This window comes from Coloeus monedula, assembly GCF_965178545.1.
Source record: "Coloeus monedula genome assembly, chromosome: 36".
Classification (NCBI taxonomy): domain Eukaryota; kingdom Metazoa; phylum Chordata; class Aves; order Passeriformes; family Corvidae; genus Coloeus; species Coloeus monedula.
The window spans coordinates 782036-799978 of NC_138816.1; the positions used below are offsets into that span (position 1 = coordinate 782036).

At 55.8% G+C, this 17943-nt stretch overlaps 2 protein-coding genes across 2 annotated transcripts in view; one reads left to right on the forward strand and one right to left on the reverse strand.

The window, feature by feature from the left end:
• Positions 1–581: 581 nt before the first annotated feature.
• On the reverse strand, positions 582–13454 carry TUBB (tubulin beta class I). Its single transcript, XM_082299962.1, has 4 exons — positions 13281–13454; positions 9011–9119; positions 6761–6871; positions 582–3698 (listed from the first exon to the last, which is right to left on the reverse strand). Exons 1-4 carry the CDS (start codon positions 13335–13337, stop codon positions 2641–2643), a joined length of 1335 nt encoding a protein of 444 aa, XP_082156088.1. The 5' UTR covers positions 13338–13454; the 3' UTR covers positions 582–2640.
• A 318-nt stretch (positions 13455–13772) lies between these two features.
• The window catches only part of MDC1 (mediator of DNA damage checkpoint 1), a gene marked incomplete at its 3' end in the record, with an annotated part of 41156 nt that continues 36985 nt past the window's right edge, over positions 13773–17943 (forward strand). The window contains exons 1-2 of the mRNA XM_082300075.1: positions 13773–13801; positions 14827–17854. Of these exons, the coding sequence (XP_082156201.1) occupies positions 13788–13801; positions 14827–17854 (3042 nt within the window). The 5' untranslated portion in view covers positions 13773–13787. The remainder of the gene's footprint in view (positions 13802–14826; positions 17855–17943) is intronic.

Below are 17943 nucleotides of genomic sequence, written 5' to 3' on the forward strand. Positions count from 1 at the left end.
CCCTCAGGTGACCCCAAAGTGACCCCCAGGTGACCCCAGGACCCTCCAGGTGACCCTGGGGACCCCAATGTGACCCTGGAACCCTTAAGGTGACCCAAAGTGACCCCAGGACCCTCCAAGTGACCCCAAAGGGATCCCAGGACCCTCCTGGTGACCGCAGAGTGACCCTGAGACCTCTCAGGTGACCCCAAGACCCCCCAGGTGACACTGGGGACCCTCAGGTGACCCCAGGGCCCTCCAAGTGATCCCAAAGTGAACCCAGAACCCTCCTGGTGACCCCAAAGTCACCCCAGGACCCCCCAAGTGACCCCAAAGTCACCCCCAGGACCCCCAGGTGACCACAGTGGCTGCAGAGTGACCTCAGGACCCCCCAAGTGACCCCAGAGTGACCCCTGGACCCCCCAGGTGACCCCAGAGTGACCCCAGGACCCCCCAGTGGCTGCAGAGTGACCCCAGGACCCCCCAAGTGACCCCAGGTGATCCCAAAGTGACCCTGAAGTGACCCCAGGAGCCCCCGGTGGCCGCAGGACGGGGCCGGAGCCGCTTTTCCATCCCGAGTTTATTCCGGACCCGGGGGCGACTTTTCAATATGAAAAACCAAAGAAACGGGCAAAAAAAACCATCCGGGAACGGGCAAAAAAACCATCGAGGAATGGGGCAAAACGGGCAAAGGGGAAGGGGAACGGGGCAAAACGGAGGGAAATTGGGAAAAATGAACGGAAATGGGGAAAAATGAACATAAATGGGGAAAATGAACGGAGGAAAAATGGAGAAAAAATTGGGGAAAAAATTGAGGAAAATGAACAGAAATGGGGAAAAATGGAGAAAAAAACAGGGAAAAATTGGGGAAAAATGAACGAAAATTGGGAAAAATAAAATGGGGGGAAAATGAACAAAAAGTGGAAAAAATGGAGAAAAAAAACGGGAAAAATGAAGAATGAATGGAAATGGGGAAAAACTGAGAAAAATTTGGAAAAATGGAGAAAAAGTGGGAAAAAGGTGAAGAAAAATTCGGGAGAAATGAATAAAAAATTGGGGGGAAATGGAGAAAAAATGGGAAAAATGAATAAAAAAGCAGGAAGAACAAACAAAAGCTGGGGAAAATGGGGAAAAAATGGGAAAAATGGAAAAAATTTGGAAAATTGAAAAAATTGGGAAATGGAAAAAATTTGGAAAGAGGTAACAAAAAATGGGAAAAAAGAAAAAAAATGGGAAAAAATGAACAAAACTGGAGGAAAACAGAAACTGGGGAGAAATGAACAAAAAAGTGGGGAAAATGGACAGAAATTGGGGGAAATGGAGAAAAAATGGGGAAAATGGAGAAAAATTGGGGAAAAAAATGACAAAAATTGGGGCAAAACCGCCCCAAAAAATGGGGGGGGAAATGGCTCAAAATTGGGAAAAAACAATAAAAATTTGGGGAAAAATGAAGGAAAATTGGGGAAAATGAACAAAAACGGGGAAAATGAACAAAAATCTGGGGAAAAATGAACAAAAATGGGGAAAATGAACGAAAATTTGGGGAAAAATGAAGGAAAATTGGGGAAAAGGAAGCGGAACCGACGGGGGCGGGGGAGGGGATGTGAGGCCGCGGCGGCAGCGGGGGAGGGGCGCGGGGGGGGGGACGAGGAGGATGAGCAGGATGAGGATGATGAGGATGATGAAGGTCCAGGGGTCCTGGTGCTGATGGTGAAGGTCAGGAGCTCGTGAGGATGAGCTGGGCGAAGGTCCAACGACGATGAGGAAGGTCAAGGGCTCCTCCACGGTGAGGATGATGAAGGTCAAGGGCTCCTCGGTGCCAAAGGCTGGAGACTCTCGGGGGCTCTCTGATGATGATGAAGATGATGAAGGCCAGGGATTCTTCACCACTGACGATGACGAAGGCCGGGAGCTCTGACCGCGATCAAGACTGGAGACTCTTCAACGATGACGAAGGCCGGGGACTCTTCAACGATGACGATGATGAAGGCTGGGCGCTCTGACCGTGATGATGAAGGCTGGGGACTCTTCAACGATGATGACGAAGACCAGGGACTCTTGGAGGATGACGATGATGAAGGTTGGGAACTCTTCAATGATGATAATGAAGACCAGGGACTCTTTGAGAATGGCAATGATAAAGGTTGGGTGCTCTGACCATGATGATGAAGGCTGGGGAGTCTTCAATGACAATGATGAAGACGAGGGACTCTTGGAGGATGACAATGATGAAGGTTGGGAGCTCTGACCATGATGATGAAGGCTGGGGACTCTTCAATGATGATGATGAAGACCAGGGACTCTTTGAGGATGAAGGTTGGGAACTCTTCGATGATGAAGACCAGGAACTCTTTGAAAATGACGATGATGAAGGTTGGGAGCTCTGACCATGATGAGGAAGGTTGGGAACTCTTCAACGATGACGATGAAAACCAGGGACTCTCCGAGGATGAAGACCAGGGACTCTCCGAGGATGCCGACGATGAAGCTCGAGCACTACAAGGACAACGCTGAAGGTCGGGTGGGGACTCCGCTGCCACCGCTGGCGATGACGAAGGACGACGATGACGAAGGACGATGACGACGACGCCGAAAGCGCCGCCCTCCAACGATGCCGGGGGGGGGGGGAGGGGTTGGGTTGACGCCGCCGGTGAGGGCCCCTCAGGCCTCCTCCTCGGCCTCCTCGCCGAAATCCTCCTCCTCCTCGGCCGTGGCGTCCTGGTACTGCTGGTACTCGGAGACGAGGTCGTTCATGTTGCTCTCGGCCTCGGTGAACTCCATCTCGTCCATGCCCTCGCCCGTGTACCAGTGCAGGAAGGCCTTGCGGCGGAACATGGCCGTGAACTGCTCCGAGATGCGCTTGAAGAGCTCCTGGATGGCCGTGCTGTTGCCGATGAAGGTGACGGCCATCTTGAGGCCGCGCGGCGGGATGTCGCACACGGCCGTCTTCACGTTGTTGGGGATCCACTCCACGAAGTAGGAGCTGTTCTTGTTCTGCACGTTGAGCATCTGCTCGTCCACCTCCTTCATGGACATGCGGCCGCGGAAGACGGCGGCCACGGTGAGGTAGCGGCCGTGCCGCGGGTCGCAGGCGGCCATCATGTTCTTGGCGTCGAACACCTGCTGGGTGAGCTCGGGCACGGTGAGGGCGCGGTACTGCTGGCTGCCGCGCGACGTCAGCGGCGCGAAGCCGGGCATGAAGAAGTGCAGCCGAGGGAAGGGCACCATGTTGACGGCCAGCTTGCGCAGGTCGGCGTTGAGCTGCCCGGGGAAGCGCAGGCAGGTGGTGACGCCGCTCATGGTGGCCGACACCAGGTGGTTGAGGTCACCGTAGGTGGGCGTGGTCAGCTTGAGGGTGCGGAAGCAGATGTCGTAGAGCGCCTCGTTGTCGATGCAGTACGTCTCGTCCGTGTTCTCCACCAGCTGGTGCACCGACAGCGTGGCGTTGTAGGGCTCCACCACCGTGTCCGACACCTTGGGTGACGGCACCACGCTGAAGGTGTTCATGATGCGGTCGGGGTACTCCTCGCGGATCTTGGAGATCAGCAGCGTGCCCATGCCCGAGCCGGTGCCGCCGCCCAGCGAGTGCGTCAGCTGGAAGCCCTGCAGGCAGTCGCAGCTCTCGGCCTCCTTGCGCACCACGTCCAGCACCGAGTCCACCAGCTCGGCGCCCTCTGTGTAGTGACCCTTGGCCCAGTTGTTGCCGGCGCCGCTTTGGCCTGAGAGGGGAGAGGGAGGACAGAGAGCGGCGTGAGCTGGGGCCGGGAGGCCTTCGAACCGAGCCTGGGGACCCTCAAAGCACCTCTGGGGTCCTCAACCAAACCCTGAGGTTCTTGATGACCTTCAAACCACCTTTGGAGACCCTTAACCCAACCTTGAGGAACTTGAAGAGCTTCAAAGCACCTTTAGGAACCTTCAAACCACTTCTGGAGACCTCAAAGCACCCTTGGAGACTCTCAACCCAACCTTGAGGTTCTTGATGACCATCACACCACCTCTAGGGATCTCAAACCATTGTTGGGAACCTCAAAGCACCTTTGAAAACCTCTGGGAACCTCACAGCACCTCTGGGGACCCTCAACCCAACCTTGACGTTCTTGATAACCATCAGACCACCTCTGGGGACCTCAAACCATCGTTGGGGACCTCAAAGCACCTTTGGAGACCTCAAAGCACCTTTGGAGACTCTCAACCCAACCTTGGGGTTCTTGATGACCCTCAAACCATCTCTGAGAGCCTTTAAACCACCTTTGGAGACCTCAAAGCACCTTTGGAAACCCTCAACCAAAATTGGGATTCTTGAAGATCCTCAAACCACCTTTGGGGACCTCAAACCACCTTTGGAAACCTCAAACCACCTTTGGAAACCTCAAACACCACCATCAACACTCCGAGAACCTTCAAAGCATCTTTGGAGACCCTAATCCAACCTTGAGGTTCTTGAAGACCTTCAAACCATCTCTAAAGGGCTTTAAACCATCTTTGGGGACCTCAAAGCACTTTTGGAAACCTCAACCCAACCTTGAGGTTTTTGATGACCATCAAACCACCTCTGAGGACTTCAAACCACGTTTGGGGACCTCAAGCACCACCATCACCACTTAGAGAACCTTCAAAGCACCTTTGGAGACCTTTGAACCAAGGCTGAAATCCTTGGAGACCCTCAACCCACTTTGGTGCTCTTGATGACTTTCAAACCACCTTTGCAGACCGCAAAACACCTTTTGACACCCTCAACCCAAACTTGAGCTTCTTGATGGCCTTCAAACCATCTCTGGAAACCTTTAATCCACTTTTGCAGACCTCAAATCATCTCTGGGGACCTCAAACCACCCCTGGGGACCTTGAGCACCACCATCGCCACTTGGAGAACCTTTAAACAGCTCTGGAGACCTTTGAACCAAGGCTGAGGTCCTTGGAGTCTCAAAGCACCTCTGGAAACCATGAACCAACCTTGGGGTTCTTGATGGCTTTCAAATAATCTCTGGGGACCTCAAACCGTCTCTGTGGACCTCAAACAGTCCCTGGGGACCTTCAAGCCATCTCTGAGCACCTTCAAACCATCTTTGAACACCTCAAACCACCTCTGGGGACCTGAGAGAGCCCCAAACCACCCTTGGGACCTTCCTCCCCTCCTTGGGGACCTCGACGCCACCTCTGGGGACCTCAGGGACCTTCAGACTCCACTTTGGGGACACTTGGGGACCTTGATGTCTCCTCTGGGGTCCTGCCACCCCTCGGGGCCACCACCCCGGTGTCCCACGTGTGGCCCCAGGTGTGGCCCCGATGTCCCAGAGCGTGTCCCAGGTGTCCTGTCCCAGCTGACCCCAACATGTCCCGGGTGTCCTCAAGGTGTCCTCACTGTCCCCAAGGTGTCCCTGGGTGTCCTCAGGTGTCCCCACTGTCCCTCAGAAGCCCCCAGGTGCCTTCAGGAACCCCCAATGTCCCCAGATGTCCCCAGATATCCCCAGGTGTCCCTCACGAGTCCCCAGATGCCTCCAGGAGCCCCCAGGTGTCCCCAGGTGTCCCTCACTCACCCCTAGGTACCCCCAAATGCCTTCAGGAACCCCCAATATCTCCAGCTGTGTCCCCCAGGTGTTCCTGATGTCCCCAAGATCCCCAGGCATCCGTCACTCACACCCAGGTGTCCCCAAATGTCCCTCAGGAGTCCCCATGGGTGTCCCAAATACTCCCCGGTGTCCCTGATGTCCCAAGCAGCCCCCAGGTGTCCCCAAGGTCCCCAGGGGTTCCCACTCATCCCCAGATGTCCCTAAATGTCCCTCAGGAGCCACCAGGTGTCCTTGATGTCCCCAAGTGTCCCCAATGTCTCCCCCAGGTGATCCCAGTCCCCTACGAGATGTCCCCAGATATCTCCAAGGTCCCCCCAGATACCCAGACCCACCCCCAGCTGTCCCTAAATGTCCCTCAAGAGCCCCCAGGTGTCCCTGATGCCCCCCAGGTGTCCCCGATGTCCCTCAGGAGTCCCCAGGGGTGTCCCAAACACTCCCAGGTGTCCCCAGGTGTGTCCTAAAAGCCCTCACTCACCCCCAGGTGTCCCTAAATGTCCCTCAGGACCGACCAAATGTCCTTAATGTCCCCTCCAGATGTCCCTCAGGAGCCCCGAGGTGTCCCCAAGGTCCCCCCCAGATGTCCCCAGGGGTGTCGTGTCCCAAACACTCCCAGGTGTTCCCAGGTGTGTCCCTGATATCCCCACTCACCCCCAGGTATCCCTAAATGTCCTCCAGCAGCCACCAAGTGTCCTGGATATCCCCAAGTGTCCCCAACATTCTCAAGTGTCCCTGATGTCCCCAGGACCCCCCAAGTGTCCCTGATGTTCTCAGATGTCCCTGAGGTCCCCCCAGATACCCAGACTCACCCCCAGCTGTCCCTAAATGTCCCTCAGGAGCCCCCAGGTGTCCCCGATGTCCCTCAGGAGTCCCCAGGGGTGTCCCAAACACTCCCAGGTGTGTCCTAGAGACCCCCACTCCCCCCCAGCTGTCCCTAAATGTCCCTCAGAAGCCACCAAGTGTCCTTGACATCCCCCTCAGGTGTCCCTGCTCAGCCCCAGGTGTCCCCAAATGTCCCTCAGGAGCCCCCAGGTGTCCCCAAATGTTCTCAGGTGTCTCCATATGTCCCCCAGGCATCCCTGATGTCCCCCCCCCCAGGTGTCCCCAGGTGTCCCTGATGTTCCCCCCAGGTGTCCCCAAGGTATCCCTGATGTCCCCCAAGGTGTCCCTGATGTCCCCCCCAGGTGTCCCCAATGTCCCCCCCCGTCACTCACCGAAGACGAAGTTGTCGGGCCGGAAGATCTGCCCGAAGGGGCCGGAGCGCACCGAGTCCATCGTGCCGGGCTCCAGGTCCACCAGGATGGCCCTGGGCACGTATTTACCCCCTGGGGACAGCAGGGACGTCAGCGGGGGCACGCGCAGGGGACACGGCCCCGAGCGACCCGGGAACGGCCAAACTGCCCCAAAAGCACCCGGAACGGCCCCAAAAGCACCCGGAACAGCCCCAAAAGCATCTGCAGTGGCCCGAAAAGCACCCAGAACAGCCCCAAAAGTACCCGGAATGGCCCCAAAACTGCCTGGAATGGCCCCAAAACCGCCCAAAATTACCTAAAATGACTCCAAGCCCACCCAAAATCGCCCCAAACCCACCCTGAAGGCATCTAAAATCACCCCAAACCGACCCAAAATCAGCCCAAGATGGGACAAAGCAACACCAGGGGGTGACAGGGTGACACCAACAGCTGACAGAAAACAGGTGACACCCAGGGGGTGGCAGGGGACAGGATGACATCAAGAGGTGACAAAGCACAGGGTGACACCAAAGGGGGTGACAAAGGACAGGGTGACATCAAGAGGTGACAGAGCACAGGGTGACACCAAGGGCGTGACAGGGGACAGGGTGACACCAGGGAGATGAAAGTGACACCAAGGATGTCACACAGAACAAGGTGGCACCAGAGCAGTGACAGGGGACAGGGTGACACCAAGGGGGTCACACAGAACAAGGTGGCACCAGAGCAGTGACAGGGGACAGGGTGACACCAAGGGGGTCACACAGAACAAGGTGGCACCAGAGCAGTGACAGGGGACAGAGTGACACCAAGAAGTGACAAACGACAAAGTGGCACCAGGGGGTGACAGGGCAGAACGCAGAGGGTGACAAAAGACAAGGTGACACCAAAGAGGTGACAGAGGACAGGGTGACACCAGGGGGTGTCAGGAGACAGGGTGACACCACGGGGTGATACAGAAGTGGGTAACACCAGGGGGTGATAGGACACAGGGTGACACCAAGAGGTGACAGAGAACAGGATGGCACCAGGGTGACACCAGGGGGTGACAGAGAACAGGGTGACACCAGGGGGATGACAAGGGACAGGATGACACCAAGAGGTGACAGAGAACAGGGTGGCACCAGGAGGTGACAGGAGACAGACAGGACCAGGGAGAAACCAAGAACAGGGTGACAGCAGGGGTGACAGAGAACAGGGTGACACCAAGAGGCGACAGCAAACAAGGTGGCACCAGGGAGGGGACAAAGGACAGGGTGACATCAAAAGGTGACAGAGAACAGGGTGACAACAAGAGATGATGCTCAGGGTGACACCAGGGAGTGACAGAGAACAATGTGACACCCAGAAATGACACGGGACAGGATGGCACCTAGGAGGACACAAAGGACAAAGTGACACCAGGGGCGACAACGGACAGGGTGACACCAAGAGGTGACAGAGAACACGGTGACACCTGGGAGGTGACAAAGGACAGATGAGACCGGGGAGGGGACAAAGGACAGAATGACACCAGGGGGTGACAGGGAACAAAGTAACACCCAGAGAATGACAAAGGACAGGGTGACACCAGGGAGGTGACAAAACACAGAGTGACACCAGGGAGGTGACAGAGAACAAAGCGACACCTGGGGCTGACAGGGAACAAAGTGACACCAAGAGGTGACAAAGCACAGGGTGACACCAGGGAAGTGACAAAAGAACAGGGTGACACCAGGGGGTGACAGGAGACAGAGTGGCAGCAGGGAGGGCACAAAGGACAGGGTGACACCAGGAAGGTGACACAGGACAGGGTGACACCAAGAGATGATGCTCAGGGTGACAGCAGGGGGTGACAAAGAACAGCGTGACACCCACAAGGGTGACACAGGACAAGATGGCACCTAGGAGGGCACAATGGGGTGACATCAGGGGGTGACAGAAAACAGAGTGACACCAAGAGGTGACAGAGAACAGGGTGACAACAAGAGATGATGCTCAGGGTGACACCAGGGAGGTGACAGAAGACAGGATGGCACCTAGGAGGGCACAAAGGACAAGGTGACACCAGGAAGGTGACACAGGACAGGGTGACACCAAGAGATGACGCTCAGGGTGACACCAAAGGTGACAAAGCAACACTGGGAAAAGGTGACAAATGCCACCCGGTGCCACCCTGGATGGGGGGTGACAGCTGTCCCCGAGTGCCACCGGCTGTCCCCAAACGTCCCCAAACACCCCCCATGTCCCCACCCGTGGCCTCGTTGTAGTAGACGCTGATGCGGTCCAGCTGCAGGTCGCTGTCGCCGTGGTAGGTGCCCGTGGGGTCGATGCCGTGCTCGTCGCTGATCACCTCCCAGAACTGCAGGGCCGCGGCGTTGGGGTGAAAAACGGGCATTTTGGGCAAAGAAATGAGGATTTTTGGTGAAAAAACCAGGATTTTAGGTGGAAAAACGGGGATTTTAGGTAGAAAAATGGGGGTTTTAGGAGGGGAAATTGGGGGGTTGGGGGCGTGGTCAGGGGTTAAAAGGGGCGGGGCTTGGGGCAGGGGTCAGGAGGCCACACCTACCCCAGGCAGGGTTTTGAGGGGAAAAAAGGAGGATTTGGGGAAAAAACAATATGGGCATTTTCGGGTGTGAAATGGGGGTTTGGGAGGCTAAAACGGAGGGGGGGGCGTGGTCAGGGGTTAAAGGGGGCGGGGCTTGTGGAGGGGTGGGGGCCACGCCCACTTTGCTGCACCTGGGACTGGATTTTGGGGAAAAAAGTGGGGATTTGGGTCTAAAAAATGGTGATTTTAGGATGCAAAGGGAATTAAATGAGGGTTGGGGGCGTGGTCTGGGGCTGAAGGGGGCGTGGCTTGGGGGTGGGGTCACATAGGCAACGCCCACCCCAGGCACCATTTTGGGGGAAAAAAATGGAATTTGGGGATGAAAAATGGGGATTTTAGCGTGGAAGCTGGGGGGCGTGGTCAGGGTTAAAGGAGGCGGGGCTCAAGGAGGGGTGGGGTCACATGGGCCATGCCCACTTTGTTCCACCTGGGATTAATTTTGGGGACAAAAAAGGGGATTTGGGGACCTTACAGGAAGAGGAGGATTCAAGTCTGGCCCCGCCCACCTCCCCATGGCTGCGTTTTTGGGGGAAAACCAAAGGATTTGGGGAATTTAAAGGAATTCGGGGGCGTGACCAAGGCAGGGGTGGGGTCAGCCACACCCCACCCACAGCCGGGATTTGTTTTGGGGAGAAAAACGAGGATTTAGGGAGCATTTAGGAGAAATTTGGGGCGTGGCCAAGGATAAAAGGGGCGGGGCTTAATGAGGAGCAGAGCCGGGAAAACCCTACCCACACCTGGACCAAATTTTGGGGTAAAAAACCCCAATTTGGGGACTTTAAGGGTGAGATGGGGGCGTGGTTAAGCTGGGGTGGGCAGGGCTTGAGAGGCCGGGTCAGACAAGCCCCTCCCAATAACCCACGGCCACTTTTTTGGGGTGAAAAAGGCGATTTTTCGGCTTTTAATGCAATTTTGGGGCATGGCTTTGTGAGGGAGGGGCGTGGCCAGAGCAGCGCGGCCCCGCCCCCTAAAAAGGGCGGGAACGGGGGGAAACGGCGGCAAAAACGTTCAAATTCAAACAAACGCCCCCAAATCGGCTCTGCTGGACCCAAAAATCAGGGTTTTTACATCCAAAACTCCCCTCCGGAAATTGGGGTTCCCCAAATTTGGGGGTTTGGGGTTAAAAATGGGCCCAAGGGAAGGAGAGGAGGGAGCGTGGCCTGAGAGGAAAATGAGGTGAAAAAAAGCGATTTTGGGACCATGGAGGGGGAAATGGGGTTGAAACAGGAATTTGGGTTAAAAAATGGTTATTTTTGGATTGGCAAAAAAAAGAAAAAAGTTTAAAAAACAATAGTTTGAAATAAAAATAGAGCTTTGAGAATTATGAGAGAGAAATTTATACAAAAAATGACTTTTGGCACCAAAAAGCAAAAATGCGTTCAAAAATGTCAATATTGGGGCTGACTGACAAAAGCAGATTAAAAACCAGCAATTTGGGGTGAAAATAAGGCAGAAATAGGCTTAAAAATCCAGATTTTGGAGCTAAGGGAAGGAATGGGTTAAAACCCGGCATTTTGGGGGATTGTCGGTAGAAATGGGTTAAAACCCGATGATTTTGGGGCTGTTGGGAGAAATGCGTTAAAAAGGGCAATTTTGGAGGTTGTAGGAAAGAAACGGCTCCAAAATATGTCAATTTGGGGGAAAAAATGGAGATTCTAACCAACGGAGGAAAAAGGGTTTTAAAAAGGTCAAATTGGGTTAAAAAAAATCAGCATTTTTGGGAAAAATCCCTGCGTTTTGGAGGCTTGGAACACAGGAGGCTAAAAATCGTAATTTTTGGGTAAAAATGGGAGTTCGGAGCAGAAATCGAGAATTTAGTGACAGAAATGAGAATTATGGAACAAAAAAAGGGGTTTTAAGGGTAAAAAAAGCCAATTTTGGGGTGAAGAAACAGGGATTTGGGGCTAAAATACAATTTTTGATAATAAATTCGACCTTTTGAACACTAAAATTTTCTGTAGAAAAAAAGAACCTTTTTTTGGGCGCCAAAATCACAATTTTGGTCCAACACCTCCTTTGCAAACCGAAAAAAAAAATCCCATTTTGGGGCTAAAAACTCCAATTTGAGGCTTTTTGGAGAACAAAGATTTGGGTTTGGGGCGGAAAAAGCCCCTTTAGGGCGCAGGAAATGCGGTCTGCAGACACAAAGAGGCGAATTTGGGGCTGAAAATGGTGATTTTCGGACAGAAATGGACATTTAAAGAAATAAAAAAACAAATTTTGGGGTAAAAGCGACAGTTTTGGGGTTGAAATAATTTTTGGGGGGGCAAAAAGGGGTTTTTGAAGCACAAAAAACAACGCTGCGGTGGGAAAAACCGCAAATTCCGAGGCCTAAAACGACGCTTTTTGGGGCAAAAATCCCCAATTCGTCCAATTAAAAAGAAAATTGAAATAAAAGAGGTGAATTTCGGAGCCGGAGCGGTGATTTTGAGGTAAAAAAAGCGGATTTAGGAGCACAAAGCTGCGGTTCTTCCCCCGAACCTCCATTTTGGGGCTGGAAACCTCCATTTTGGAGCTGGGAACTCCCTTCGGACTGCAAAAAAACCCCGATTTTAACCCAAAATAGTCTTTTTAGGAAACAAATTAATCCCTTTTTAGCCTCAAAAATCCGCGCTGAGGGATAAAAATCCTCATTTTGGAGCAAAATCGGCGTTTTGGAGAACAAAGATGCTGAGCTGGAGCTGCCGAGCTCCATTTTGGGGCTGGGAAAGGTTTCAGAGGGACAAAAATCCGCATTTTTAGCAGCAAAACCGCTCATAAGTGAAATAAAAACCTCATTTAAGGTGCAAATATTACTGTTTTAAAAATTAAAGTATCTCTTTGGGGAGGGAAATTGTTCTTTTTTAGGGGAAAAAAGGCATTTCAGGGAACAAAGCTGATGCCCGAGAGCACAAACAGCATTTTAGGGGCTGAAAAACAACAATTTAAAGGCACAAAATCCACATTTGAGGCATAAAAAAGTGGCGGATTTGGGAATAAAATCCTCCAGCTTCAAATCCTTTATTTAGCAGAGGAAAAAAACCCGGTTTGGGATAAAAAACCCCGATTCTGGAACAAAAAGCGGCGCCACGCCTCGGATTTTGGGGCTAAAAAGCTTTATTGTGAGGATTAATCGCTTTTTTCCTTGGGTTACACCCTCGCATTCTCAGGTCTGGAACCCCTCCGGGTTCACGCCCCGTTTGGCGGTCAGAAAAATCTTCTTTTTGGGACACAAAATCCGCCTTTTTCAGGTGAAATTTGATCATTTGGGCGTGAAAATAGACGAAATTAGGGGAGAAAAGACCGAATGTTGAGGTGAAAAGCACCGATTTCGGGTCTGGAAAAGCAGCACTTAAACATCCGTGTTTAAAAACCCCTAAAAAATCACTTTTTGCACTAAATTAGGAAGAAACCATAGTGAGAACCTCAATTCTGGGGATAAATCCTTTAATTTCGGGGCTCTTCGCCGCCATTTTGGCGCCTTCCCCGCCCATTCTCGGCTGAGCCCTTCACGATTTGGGGCAAAAAGCGCCATTTGCGGCCGAATCTTTAAAATATACATTTAAGCGAGCAAGGAATCACTATTTCATCTTAAAACAACCCAAAAAAGGCGATTTTGGGGGCGAAACCGCGCATTTCGGGGCCGCCGCCCACAGCCGCCATTTTGCGGCCGCGTGGGGGGGGGGGGGGGGGGGCGCGGTCAGACACCCCAAATCCTCATTCAGCGACAAAATCGCCTCATTTTAACCCAAACCCGCTAAATTTGGCACCGCGACCTTCCCTCGCAGGTACCGTTTTGGCGCGAAAAGGCCGATTTTGGGGGGAAATCGCCCTGTTTTGGGTCACCCTTTGTCTTCGCGCGCGGGGGGTGGGGGGGGCTCTTAAAGGGGCAACGCCGCCGCGGCGGGGGATGGAGGTGGGGCCCGCCCCGCTCACCTTGGCGCCGATCTGGTTGCCGCATTGGCCCGCCTGGATGTGGACGATCTCCCTCATGGCGGCGGCGGTGTGTGATGGGGGGGTCTCGGGCCCACCCGGACGGCGCTGAGGCGCTTGGAAAAGGGAATAGAAAAAAAAAAAAGAGGCGGCGCGGCCCCTTTAAGAGCGGAGCAAAAGCGCGAGCGCGGCGGCGGCGAAAATGGCGGCGGTCGCGGCCCCGCGCGCGCTCATATAGGACAAAGCCGCGGCTCCCATTGGTTGGCGCCGCCCGCTCCCCGCGATTCCATTGGTCAATCTTTCTGTCAATCCTTCATTCTGCCCCTCCATTAGTCAAAACCCCTTTTAAACCCCTCCCACCGGCGCTCCGCTGCTCTCGGAGGACCGCCCCGCCTCGTCTCGGTGGTCTGGCGATGATTGACGTCCGCAGCGGCCAATGAAAAGAGCGGATAGGCGTTGGCGCGCGGAGAGAGCCGCCAATGGGAGCGCGGGGGGCGGGGCCCGGCGGTGATGGCGCGGGAGGGGTGAGCGGGGGGGGGGTCGGGGCCGCTTTTGGGGGACTCTGAGGGAGTTTGGGGGGAATTTGGGGGGATTTGGGGTTCCGGGGGGAGGTTGGGGGCTCCTGCAGGGGATTTGGGGGCCACAAGAGTGGTTGGAGGGGTCCTTGGTGGGGGTTGGAGTCTCAGGGGGATCATTTGGGGGGGTTCCTGAGGGAGGTTGGGCCTTCCTGAGGGGAGTTTGGGGTCCCTGAGGGGGGATTGGGGGTGCCTGAGGGGAGTTGGGGGTTCCGTGAGGGAATTTGGAGTTCCTGAGGGAAGTTTGGGGTCCCTGAGGGGGGATTGGGGGTGCCTGAGGGAAGATGGGAGTTCTGGAGGGAGTTTGGGGGTCCCTGAGGGAAGTTTGGGGTCCCTGAGGGAGGTTTGGGGTCCCTGAGGGAAGTTTGGGGGTTTCTGAGGGGATTTGGGGGTCTCTGAGGGGAGTTTGGGGTCCGTGCGGGAATTTGGGGTCCCTGAGGGAAGTTTGGGGTTCCTGAGGTGAGTTTGGGGTTCCTGAGGGGAGTTTGGGGGCTTCTGAGGGGGCTTTGGGGTCCCTGAGGGATCCTGGGGGGTCCTGGGGTGGTTTGGGCCCTTTGGGGGAAGTTTTGGGGTCTCTCAGCGATTTTGGGGGTTCTTGGGGTAATTTGGGCAGTTTGGGGGGGGGGGGGGAACTGAGGGGATTTTGGAGGTCTCTGGGACATTTTGGGAGGGTCCTGGGGTGGTTTAGGGGGATTTGGGGGGGGTCCCTCGACTGTTTTGGGGCATTTTGGGGGGGGGTTTTGGGGTTTCAGGGGCATTTTTGGGAGGGGTTGGGGGTCCCAGGGACAGTTTTGGGGCATTTTTGGGGGTCCCTGTGAGGGTTCTGGGCTCCTTAGGGCATTTTTTGACGGTTTTGGGGCAGTTTGGGGGGGTTTGGGGCTCTTTGGGTCATTTTTGGGTCCCTGAGGGATTCTGGGGGGGGGGGGTCCCAAATTCCTGAGCCCCTCCCCCCTCCAACTCCTTCCCGTTTCCAGTGCCCTGGAGGATCCAGCTGTGCCCCCAGATGTTGGGGGGCCCCCAAAACACCTTCCCTGCCCCCGAAACGCCCCAGATGTGGCGGGGGAGGGGCTGGATCCAGATGTCAGAAGCCCAGAAACGCCGAGAGCGGCCCAAAACGCGCCTGGGGCCCCAGATGTGGGGCAGAGACCCCCAAATCCAGATGTTTTACACCCAAAAATCAGAGCCCGGATGCTGCTGGTGGAGAGCGACACAGATGTGGAGGAGGAGGAGGAGGCGGATCCAGATGTTCGGCCCTCGGCAAGACGGAAAGTGCCCCGGAACGTCCCTGGAGCTCCAGATGTGCAGCCGGAAACCCCGAATCCAGATGTTGTGGGGCTTAAAAACGGGCGCGGGGCGCTGGTGGTGGAGAGCGACACAGATGTGGAGGAGGAGGAGGAGGAGGAGGGGATAGTTCCAGATGTTCGGCCCTCAAAAGGACGGAAAGCGCCCCGGAACGTGCCCGGAGCTCCAGATGTGGAGGTGGAGACCCCGAATCCAGATGTTGGCGCTACCAGAACCGGGCGTGCGGCACAGCCGGTGGGCAGCGACACAGATGTGGAGGGGGAGGAGGCGGATCCAGATGTGGAGCCCCCGAAACGGCTCAAGATGACCCAAAACATCCCCAGAACTCCAGATGTGCGGCGGAACCCCCCGAATCCAGATGTTTTACGCCCAAAAATCAGACCCCGGATGCTGCTGGTGGACAGCGACACAGATGTGGAGGGAGAGGAGGCAGATCCAGATGTTCGGCCCTCAAAAAGACGGAAAACGCCCCAAAATGTGCCTGAAACTCCAGATGTGGGGCAGAAACCCCTGAATCCAGATGTGCCCGGCCCCAAATCCGGTCACAGGACACTGGTGGTGGACAGCGACACAGATGTGGAGGAGGATCCAGATGTGGAGCCCCCAAAACGGCTCAAAATGACCCAAAACGTGCCTGAAAGTCCAGATGTGCGGCTGAGGACCCCTTATCCAGATGTTCCCGGCCCCAAATCCGGCCACAGGGCGCTGCTGGTGGAGAGCGACACAGATGTGGAGGAGGAGGAGGCGGATCCAGATGTTCGGACCTCAGAAGGACGGGAAATGACCCAAAACGTGCCTGAAACTCCAGATGTGGGGCGGAAGCTCCCAAATCCAGATGTTTCACAGCCAAAAATAGGGCATGGGGCACTGCTGGTGGAGAGCGACACAGATGTGGAGGAGGATCCAGATGTGGAGTCCCCAAAATGGCTCCAAATGACACAAAACGTGCCCAAAACTCCAGATGTGGCAGCGGAGACCCCGAGTCCAGATGTTCTCGGCCCCCGAAATGGGCGTTGGGCACAGCTGGTGGGCAGTGACACAGATGTGGAGACGGATCCAGATGTGGAGCCCCCAAAGCAAGGCAAAATTACCCAAAACGTGCCCGGAACTCCAGATGTGGGGCGGAAACTCCCGAATCCAGATGTTTCTCACCCAGAAACCAGAGCCCAGGAGCTGCTGGTGGAGAGCGACACAGATGTGGAGGAGGATCCAGATGTGGAGTCCCGGAAATGGCCCCAAATGACCCAAAGCGTGCCCGAAACTCCAGGTGTGCCAGCGGAGACCCCAAATCCAGATGTTTTGTGCCCCCGAAATGGGCTTGGGGCACAGCTGGTGGGCAGTGACACAGATGTGGAGGCGGATCCAGATGTGGAGCCCCCAAAGCAACTGGCAACGACCCAAAATGTGCCCGAAACTCCAGATGTGGGGCGGAAACTCCCAAATCCAGATGTTTCACGTCCAAAAGTGGGGTGTGGGACGCTGCTGCTGGGGAGCGACACAGATGTGGAGGAGGATCCAGATGTTGAGGCTTCAGAACAGCTCAAAATGACCCAAAGCGTGCCCGAAACTCCAGATGTGGCAGCAGAGACACCGAATCCAGATGTTTCATGCCCAAAAATGGGGCTGCTGGTGGAGAGCGACACAGATGTGGAGGAGGATCCAGATGTGGAGCCCCGGAAACGGCTCCAAATGACCCAGAACGACCCCGGAGCTCCAGATGTGGGGGCGGGGAGCCCGGATCCAGCTGTGGCGGCCACCCAGCTGTTCCCGGCCCCGGATCCAGCTGTGGAGGGGGAGGAGCCAGATCCAGATGTTCGGACCCCGGAACGGCTCCGAATGGCCAAGAACGACCCCGGAGCTCCAGATGTGGGGCCGGAAGCCCCGGATCCAGATGTTGGCAGCCCCCAGAGGCTCCGGGTGGCCCAAACCGTGGCCGGGATTCCAGATGTGGCAGGGGGGGACTCGGACTCGGACTCAGATCCAGATGTGGCCGCCACCCAGCTGTTCCTGCCCCCGGATCCAGATGTTGGGAGGAGACTGGAACGGCTCCGAAGGGCCCGGAGTGCGCCCGGGATTCCAGATGTGGAGGAGGAGGAGGAGGAAGGGCCGGATCCAGATGTGGCCACCCAGCTGTTCCTGCCCCCGGATCCAGATGTTGAGCCCCCGAAACGCCTCCGAACGAGCCGGGGTGGGCGCGGGGTTCCAGATGTGGAGGAGGAGGAGGAGTCAGATCCAGATGTGGCCGCCACCCAGCTGTTCCTGCCCCCTCCCGATGTTGGAGGAGCCCCCAAAGGCCCCGGAATTCCAGATGTGGAGGAGCCGGGGAGCCCCTCCCCCGATCCAGATGTGGCCACGCAGCTGTTCCCGCCCCCGGCTCCAGATGTTGGGGCCCCGAGCGAGCCCGGCGCACCAGATGTGGGGGCGGGGAGCCCGGATCCAGATGTGGAGGAGGGGGAGGGCTTCGATGTGGCCACCCAGCTGTTCCCGGCTCCCCGCCCAGATGTGGAGGAGGGGGAGGGGCCCCCCGATCCAGATGTGGCCACCCAGCTGTTCCCATTCCCGGGTCCAGATGTGGAGAGCCCCAAGGCGGCCACGGGCCAGCCCCGGGCTCCAGAAGTGCGGCGGGAGAGCCCAAATCCAGCTGTTGGGGGTCCCCCAGGCCCCGCCCCCCAGGGAGAGGAGGCCCCGCCCACCCCGCAGGTGAATTTGGGGGGGTCCCTGAAGGGTTTGAGGGGTCCCAGGGGGATTTTGGGGTGAATTTGGGGGGTCCCAGGTGAGATTTTGGGGGC